The following is a 10,023-nucleotide window of genomic DNA, read 5'->3' on the forward strand; positions in this document are numbered from 1 at the left end:
GCTTTTTTGAAGTCAAGATATATGACATCAATCTCTTCTCTCGTCCAGGTGATAGGTCACCTGGTCATAGAAGGTAATGAGATTGGTCAAGAAAGACCTACCTGCAACAAACCTATGCTATCCCTCAGGATGTTGGCATCTGCCAGTCCATTAAGGATGGCCTCTTTAACAAACTTTTCTAAGACCTTTCTTGAAGATAGGCACCACACTGGCCTTCTTCCAGTCTTTGGGCACTACACCAGAGCACCAGGAGTTTTCAAAGATCTGTGCCAGAGGCTGGGCTATAACTGAGGCAAGGCTACCTGGTATGTAGTTCCCTGGATTCCCCTTCCCTTTCTTCAAGACAGGAACTGTATTTCCCCTTTTCCAAATGTCTAGAACCAATTCCAATTGCCATGAGTTTTCAAAGACGATGGCCAGTGGCTCTGCAATCACATCAGCCAACTCCCTCAGCAACCTCAGGTGTACTCCAGGTGCGTCCGGCTCCATGGACACATTCAGATTTTCTAAATAGTCCCCAACCTGTTCTTTCATCACTGTTGGCTGCTCACCTCCTCCCCAAACTGTTCTGTTAGGGCCAGGAGTCTTGGAGCTGACCATGCCTGTGAAGACTGGGGTTAAAAAAAAAAGGCACTGAGTGCTTTAGCATTTTCTGCATCTTCTGTTACTTTTTTGGCTCCTCCATCCAGTAAGGGAACCACAATTTCCCTGATGTTCCTTTTGTTGCTGAAATACTTGTAGAAAGCCTCTGTCACCCTTCATGTCCACTGCTAGCTGCAAATCCAGTTGTACTTTGGCTTTCCTAAGTTCAGAATTTTTTTATGGTAGCACAAGGGCAATGAAGGTGACATCTCTTTTCATGTGGTCAAATAAGAAATGGTTATTTGACTAATCAGCTGACATTAACTGACCCTACACCTAACAGTTATATTGAGCGATACCTCAGCACCCTTAAAAGGATCTTATGGGACACTGGTTGAGATAGTATGAGAACCCAAAGTTTGACTTCCTGTAAGAACATGGTGCCAGAACTTTATTGGAAGTTTATATAGTATAAAGTATAACAGGAATAACAAGTTTCAATTTGAGTCTGAATACTAGCAAAAAGTATTTAGCAATGCTGGTATAGATAGTTCTCTTTTCCACCAACCGGTTTGATAAAATTTATTTTAATACTTTTACAGTGAGGATCTAGGCAAGAAAATTATTCATTGGGCATATATCAAGCCCCATGCAATAATTTATTATGAGACCAACATTTTTGCTTGTGTTTCTTATAGTGCTAAAATGTTTTGTAAGTAATATAATTAGTTTAGAAAGTGGCTTCCTTTGTGGAAGAATTTGGCCTAACTTGTTAAATATTTATTAACTGTGGACAGGAATAGCTTTTATAAATACTTTCATAGGGGTGAACATTAGGAGAGAGAGAAAAGCACAAAACGAAATGGCTACAAACTGATTATGAGCAAAGATTCACTATCTATTTAGATATACATAACTATCAGTGATGGAGTTTTTAAGTAATTTTTTAAGCAAAGTAGCTGGGGTAAAGAACCAGAACCATTTTAAAGATCATACTCAAAAAGTTAATGGATTGATGTTCTTAGCTCAATAAACAGCATATAGATAATATACTGATTCAAGCATTTACTACATCCATGTTGAGGTATAGTGGTTTCTTATTTGATGTGAGAAGTAGAAATCTGGGCATCTAAGGCTTCAAGGAACACCACCCCTCTCCCCTATGACTCTGCTTTTTAAAAACTTTCTTGGAAGCATTGGATATTTGCTACACCTAAGGCTAGAGGTGTTGACAGAGGTATCCCTCAGTGCTAAAATGCCTCATTCAGCTAAAGGATCTGGCTTTTCTGCTGAGAGACAAAATAATAGCCATAATGGGTGTAAAAGGGGGCCTACCAGGGCCGACCTCCATATGGTCCGCCCACCTGTTCTTGGGCTAACTGCCCGCCTTCTCACCTGCCATGCCTTGGTCTTAATTGATTAATTAGTAAATGTAATTAGGCAGAAGGCTGCCCATTTTTAGCCCTGCTGCTAGGGGGCACTATCTGCGGCTCCATTCCTCCCTTACACCGCAGCCCAAGCCTCGCAGGTGACATCAATGTTCTCATACGTGCCAGTCCCCCACAATGGGGCCCAGAATCCTGCTGTAGGACCCCCAAATGAGTTCCTTCCTTCAAGTGGACTCTGCCGCCGTCATACCAGGCCATATATCTTCCTGCCACCGGTTCCCCTTCAGGTGTGGTCCCCTTACTGGGACCTTCAGCTCACACTAGTCCCGGCCCACGTCCAGGCCAGTCGGGATCCCAAGCCCCTGGCTCTTGGGTGTGCCTCTCGGTGGGCCTCCTTGCCCTTCTGACCCTCCTGGTCCTGGCCCCCACCTAGGCCAGTCAGGGGAAGCTCTGGCAGGCCTTGATGTATGACCCATACTCTTTTCCCAGGGTCCCCCTCCACAGATGTGGGAAGCTGGGGTTACCTCACATCATGACTGGGGCCTTGGGGTCTCACAGGGGACTCTCACTCCCCCCCCGCTCAGCAGGTCATGGTACTACTACTGGTGTTATATTCGATCCAAACTCTGCCTCCCCGTATTGGAGAACTTACTGGGGTCAGGACTCAGCTCTCTCTGGCTGAGCCCCCTCTCCCATCACAGGGCTCCACACACTGCCCCCTCACACTAGGGGCTCCACACGCTGCCCCCCTCACACTGGGGGCTTCACACTGCTCATAACGCCCCCTTTATTCAGGGTCTCAGCCCCACCAGGCCACCACTCTTGGCAGGGTGTACTTTTTGGTTGTACCCAGGACCAGGAGCCTCCTACCATCCTCTACAGCTCCTCCCTTACCTCCAGATGAAACTTGTCAGCCCTCAGGCCAGGTGATGTTGTTGCCTGACCTCCAGCAGCCAAACGGCCTTGTTTATAAGGCAGCCCTGAGCCTAAAATGGCTGCCCTCATTAGGCACCTGGAGGCTGCCAGCTCCAGGGCCTTAAAGTAGCAGGCACAACTAGTGCCCTGGCACAATGGGGATCAGGCAGGTTGTTTTCCCCCAAGTCAGACTGGCAAAGACCATGGGGTTTTCAGCTTCCTCCAAAGTACTAGGTATTGTCCTCATCAAACAATTCCTTCTTTCCCCACTACAGTATATTATGTATACAACATATATAATACAGGATATTGGTAGTGCTTTTGCTTCCCCTTCTTTCACTTGTGGCTAGTTACAAGATACTCTCTGTTCTTGGCTTTGTACCTTGCAGCTGTTATGTATGACAGTGTACAGTGAATGATTTTTTGGAATCTTTGGGTAAACAATCGCTTGCAAATGCAGGGGAATAGACTCAATGGCCCAGGAGGCCCTTTCCAGGCCTATGCTATTTTAAAACTGTTGAACTATTCATAAAATAAAAATGTTCTTTAAAAGTTAAGGGGATATTTCATTTTGCCATATTCAACTCCTGGTCCCTAAACAAAAATAAAATGTTACAAGAGGATTTGTATTAAGCAAAAAGTGCTGATTCATAACAAACCTAAGCACATTTTATTCTAGCATGACCACTCTGGGCATTATAATCATGTTGGAGTAGCATCAAGATAATTTAATGAAGGACACTGAATTGATTTGCTTGAAAAATATTTACTGAAAGCATTTCTACTAAAGCCGAAACATTTTCTGGGGATGTAATACATTTTGATGCAGCTTTCTAAGATTGAAAGGTTACTGAGAGAGAGATAGAGACCAACTCAAATGAAAAAAGGTCAGGTTTTCACTTTGAAAATGGATGTTGCGCTACAATTCTGTTTTTTAAAAAAGTTGAAATGATTTTCGCTTTGTTTCAACTGGAAATTAAAGCAAATTTTGAAATCCTGAAAAACAATTCTGATATGGAACTTCACTGGTTAGCCAACTCATGCACTGAACACCACAACTACTATCAGTAACGTGCAGCTCTTTGTCGGTTCTACTTCCTTCAATTTATGTAAGAATTCTTTTAACATAAGTTAGACTGAGCTTTATTACTGAGGACAATGCTAAAATTCACTTTGCACTGAAGCTGTGAAATGATGAAATACATCCACTCAGTCCAACTCAGTCTTCCTGTGGTGAAGAGGCCTAGCATGCGTAGGAAAAGGACTTGGCCACCGTAGCCCACATCATAAACTTTCAGACATATCCAAAGCTTTTTACCTCATTCAGAACCTTGAAGACATAAATCAACATTTTGAATTTGACTCAACATGCTATGCATAGGGATCTCCAAAATTCGTGCTGGAAGTGGGTTGTGTGGCATGGCGCAGTGACTTCTTTAATCTTGGAGTTTCCCCTGCACACCCCCTGCTGCTGATTGGCAGATGAGCTCCATCACTTGGCACTCATGCCTGAAACTGCAGCTGTGGTTTTCACCTCCTGGCCATCCAGCATGGGTGGTGAGCAGTGGGGCCTCTGCCAAACAGCAGTGGGGGACAGCATGGGGGTAATTCTAAGATCAAAGAAGCTGCCATGCTGTGAACTTCTGGCATGAATTCTGGAGTTCACTAGCTATGGGCAACAGAGGGAAGTTTGATATGCCACAGTAATTCACACGGCTGAATAAAAGACACTGTGTTCTCCATATTCTGGAATTTTCTGAATGGTGATAGTTTACAAACTTTTCATTTAAAAAATGGCTAAAATTTGATATCTTTCATGTTTCAAGGATACTCAGGAGAGTATCCAACACATCCTCCTCCTGTAAAACATCATAACCAGAAGGAAACATAATTCAACATCCTGCTTGACACCAGACAACACTGAGATACACAGACTGTTCTAACATTTATCTGAGCCTAATTTGTACAAAATGAACTCCATCAGCTCTCCTGTGAAATATGAATTTTCATTTCCACCTAGGAGAAATTTTACAATCTTTTCATTCTCTTATGCCTTAGGAAGTATGTGTGCATCCAAAACCTTAAAAAAATTATACATTTATTTGCAAATATCTAGTGGGTTTAACTTCTGCCACAAGTTCCAATTCCTGTAAATGATGTATGATATAAAGTGATATTAATTGAACGTGAGATTACAGACCTAACACTGTAAATAAAGAACCAGGGCACAAAATGCAGAGAGACAAGCTTAGTGGTGAAATGGAGAGACAGACAAAAAGAATAAGGGGGATTAAACAAGAAAATAGTGCTTAATTTCAGGCTATAGAAAAGCAACTGAAATAAACTTAATATTCATTCAATTTAATTATAATTAATGCTGGCAGTTAATTGTATTGATAGCTAACTGAACCGGTAACTAAAAGAAATCCGAAAAAAAATCTTTCCCCCAAATGTAGCAATCTGCTTATCTGAAACAGTTTGCTAGTGGGAGGCAGTTGTGGGGAGGGGAGAGGAAGCTGGAAAGGGAAGAAGAAAGATTCCCCAGACAAAAATGAAATTAAGCTACTGGTAGTAATTAAAGAATAACAGACATACTGATGCACAATAATGAAAATCAAATTACTGCAGGATTTTTAAGTTATATATTTGTAGGCACACTCTAGAAGGAACTCTACTATAAAACACATCACAATCTTGTCCAAGATCCTTGCCAATGTGTGTAAAGCTTGGATTATGTTGAAACTACTGACATGCTGGAAGAAGAGTGCAGTGCATTGCGGTTTAGGATTTTTACAAAAAGCTGCTGTTAAAATTAAAATCTGTAATACAACCAGAATATTTAATCGGAAATTGCATATAGCTCTACTACAATTTTTTGAAAGGGTCCTTACCTCAAAAGTCCACTCCTCTTCTTCATCCCCATCCAATAACATTTTTGTCTCCTTGTATACCTTTCCTACTTCCAGGTTCAACGGGGATGCATTAAACTCAATTCTTTGCAGATTAAAGCCTAGACCAATGCCTATAGCCTTTATAAAGCTTTCTTTCAGTGCCTAAAATATAGAATGACATTAGTTTAATTCATATTTGTTGCTTTTAATGTCTGAAAATGTGTTGCACTAAATATAACTTTGTTTTGATCAGACACTGGCTCAAATGAATAATCTTATGATGTTAAAAATAAGGGTTAGTCTACATTTACATTAGTCTAATTACTAACAGCAGAATCCAGCTCTTCACACATTCCTCCCTTTCCCCCAACCCCACGCCCCTCAATTAGCAAGGACAGTAGATAACCTGATGCTGTAATGTATACTTCATTATAAAACAACATCATACAATTAAGAAATAAAGAGCCAGATTGTGGACTTTCCTGGATGAACTAGGAATCTTTTTGTCCCACCTTAGTGTCAAAGCACCAAACATAATTCTTCCTTAGAATTTCAAGCGGAATAGTGACCCTTTGGCATGCCTAAAGACACCCTAAGGCAGCAAGAATGGATCCAAACACAGCCACTCAGATATTCAAATCATAATTTTTACATCATGACATTAAGAAAACATGGTATCAAAGAAACATTTAATAGTTATTCCTTGTGTTCTTAAAAGAAATACCAAAATATATATAATACCCAGTGCCTATAAAACATATCCAGCTGCATCCATTCATTGTTCATGGACTCAATTACACCCCACTCAGCATCTGTAAACTGGCGCTTCATAATGCGAAAGAAATCTGGAACTGAACCACTACCTGTAAATTAGAAAAGATATTTTAAAAAGGTATTTTAGTAGAGCAATAATTATAAGTGAATGAGTTGCCTCAAGTTACCATTCCAAGAAACAATGGCTCAATCTCAGCCTGAATTTCTGAATTCAACCTGTTCTAAAATCTCAAACCTAAGTAAGATGGCAAATGCCACTGTTCATACAATCAAATATACATGCAACATATTAAAAATGTAGAGCTGATGATAAAAGTCTATTATGACAAATAACATACTATGTGTAAAGCAAATGAATAAAACAAGTCCTCTCACAGCTAAAGTACCATCATAAGAAGATGAATATTGAGGGATGCTATAGCATTCTGCAGCTTTTTCAGTATCCTTCAGAATGACTGTATCTAATCGGTGACACCCTGATCACAATTACTTGTGGAAAGAATATGTCTAGAGAAGTCAAGTTTCCTGTGCTACTGCAGCAGAGTGATTAAGGCATCTCATTCTAGTTCCAGGGATCTGAGTTCAGCCTGAAATGTGCACCAAAGTAATTTTTGCATGGGCTATCAGAGGCATCTGGAGCAGTATTAAGAACTGTTTGAGGTTATTAAGAACACTTGTGCACCATTGGCTATAACTAGTCATTACATTTTGGGCATTGCCTAACCAACCTAGGAAGCAGAACTTTAAACTAGGTTCCACGGGGGAATACATATAGGTATAGGTATATGTATTATAAGGATTCAAGCAGGGGTTAATTGACTTGTAAGATCCTGGGTATCTCTCACACAGCTTCTCATGGCCCAGAAGGCAGACCAGCTGTCTAATACGGCAAGGCCAACAGATGGACACAGCCTGAAAATTAAGGGGGACATGCCATAACATGAGATTACAGCCCTCAAGGCAGACAGGTTGTCTAACACAACAAGGACACACATCCAGGGAACCAAAGAAGTATGTACCATACTGTCCCATAACAAAAGTGACACCAGCAACAAGGCCCCAGAGCAAGGGGGGGTCGGGGGGGTAGGGGAGGGAGGTGGCAGTCCTGGTTTGGCGGGGAACAGACCACATTAGGAAAAGGCCCAGAAGGCTACATGAACATGTGACCACAGAGAGGCAACCAACTAGAGATAGCCATGGATGAAGAGTCATCAGGCATCATCAAGGAGGAAGAATACAAAAGCAGAGACTTGAAATTAACAAAGGGTCCTTCCCTTTGTCCTGTCCCTCCGTCTCTTCCTTGAGAGGGGTCCCCTTCCCCTGGGAAGGGTCCTCAAGGCCACCACGGACTGAGGGCATACCAGCAGCCTGTCTCATGCACCCTGCTGGAGGGAGGCTGTGGGCCTCGGCATCCTACCTCCAGAATGCTGACACCTAAGAGAAAGAGCCTCAGAGTGGAGCCTGCATCCTCACCAGATGTATTTTGACTGTGATGACAGCCCTAGGACTGGTAGATGTAGACCTGTTTGACTGTTTGTATTGTTGCTTTTCGTTATCATTCTGTATCAATAAACTCGCCTATTATCAACTGGCAGGTGTTGTGCTTGTTCTGAGGTTTGTGCTCACCCAGAACAAAAGTATAAGGGCTCGGTTCCCAAAATCCAGTGTCGACAGTGGTCACAACCTTCCACTAACAGAGCACACAGTCCAGAGGAAAAAGTTCTTGAAGAAACAACTTAACTTTGGGATAAGGCCAGAGAGATACAGGACTACAAGTGGTGCAAAAGGGAAGCAAGTAGATCAATAAGTCTGATGCATACATACAAATAGAAGAAGTATGGGGAATAAGCATGATAAGCTGGACGCTGCATTCTACAAAAAGAATTTTGATCTGACTGGCATCACCAAGACCTGGTGGGATAGGTCTTATGACTGGGATGTCAATATCAAGGGTTACTCTCTGTTTTAGAAGGACATAGTTGGTAGAAAGGCTAAAGGTCTTGCTTGTATGTCAAACAGACATACCTGTCCCCCAGTTCAGGAGGAAGATGACAGCAAAGAATGCATCTGGGTAATGATGAAAGATGAAAAATGCAGCAATGTATAATGATTGGGATTTATTATACGCTACCAAATTAGGAAGAGGGGGTTGATGAGGCACCCTTCAAACAGGTGACAAATCTATCCAAAAGCTACAGAATGGTACTGATGGAAGACTTCAATTTTCCTAACATCTGCTGGAAGAACAATGCAGCCAAACATAAATGTTGAGCTGGTTCCTAACTTGTGTTAAGGACACCTTTCTGTTCCAGAAGGTAGACAATACAACTAAGGTGTCATCCATCTTGGATCTTGTCCTGACCAACAGGGAAGAACTGATGGAGAAGGTGAAGGTGATGGGAAACTTGGGATAACATAATTATATGACAGAATTCCAGATCTAGAGATGGGAAAAGGATGAGGTCAGAAAAAATAGGATGCTAGATTTCAAAAAGTCAGATTTCATCTAACTCAACTATAATAACAGCAGAAGATACTAGAGATACTATATTGATTAATGGCACTTCTATGATATTGCAAGTGTGATTCTAGAAGCTGTGGACATCTCTGTATGCTTCACTACACACCTAAAGCATAGATCATTAATCTGCATAACTATGCAATCTATCTGTTAAATCTTATAACTCAGTAAATTGCCCTTGCAGAAACAATCTGTTTTCTTGAGCAGGGACTATCCAATTCTAGATACAGAAAAAAACATACATTTTGAAGATATTTTGACAGGTTAAGATGTGTTTTCTTGTATACAGCTTTTGCTTTAAAACTTGTAGTGACAATTGGAAATGTTAGGGTGTTTTTCAGCATCTCTTCACTCATCATGGCCTAGCAAGCAGACACCTTAACAGTAGGTCTTAGAAAATCTGGGTTTTATTTCTGTCTGTCACTAACCTCTAGATTACATTGGACAAATAATTTCCCTTCTATCTACCCAATTTCCCATGGGAAAAATGGAGATAATAATACTGAACTCCACTGTAAAGTGCACTTTTCTTACAAAGATAATCTAAACGCTCTAAGTGTTATTAATTGATATGGCTAAAGTAGATCCCCTATACTCTACCACAGTAAGATTTCTTAGAAAGTTTCCCTCTCTCTTTCAGTAAAGAATCAGAGTATCAAATGCAAAATGCTTCACATAATGGTAATATTTTGTAAGATGGAAAGGTACCCAGTAAGTTCAAGAATAGACTATAACACTGTTACATTTGGAGTGCAATAATTATATAGACAAAATGAACATGTTAGTGGATAGTTGAAGTAGATGAGAGCCACCTTAGGGTTCCATCCTTGTAATCACCTTCTTCATAGTTTCATAGTTTCATAGTAGCTAGAGTCGGAAGGGACCTAGGTAGATCATCTAGTCCGACCCCCTGCCTTGGCAGGAACGCCTCCTGATATCTAGCCTAAATCTA

The 10,023-nt window shown here is 41.2% G+C and overlaps 1 protein-coding gene across 2 annotated transcripts in view; it reads right to left on the minus strand.

Moving 5' to 3' along the window:
* Positions 1–10,023, minus strand: part of AASDHPPT (aminoadipate-semialdehyde dehydrogenase-phosphopantetheinyl transferase) — a 66,029-nt gene that overhangs the window by 18,240 nt on the left and 37,766 nt on the right. For both annotated transcript variants that reach the window (XM_019530251.1, XM_019530250.1), the window contains exons 3-4: positions 6,518–6,639; positions 5,777–5,938 (exon numbers count right to left, since the gene is read on the minus strand). In XM_019530251.1, coding sequence (XP_019385796.1) covers positions 5,777–5,938; positions 6,518–6,639 — 284 coding nt within the window. The remainder of the gene's footprint in view (positions 1–5,776; positions 5,939–6,517; positions 6,640–10,023) is intronic.

The sequence above is a fragment of the Crocodylus porosus genome, unplaced genomic scaffold, assembly GCF_001723895.1.
Source record: "Crocodylus porosus isolate Cpor-Errol unplaced genomic scaffold, CroPor_comp1, whole genome shotgun sequence".
Taxonomy (NCBI): Eukaryota; Metazoa; Chordata; order Crocodylia; family Crocodylidae; genus Crocodylus; species Crocodylus porosus.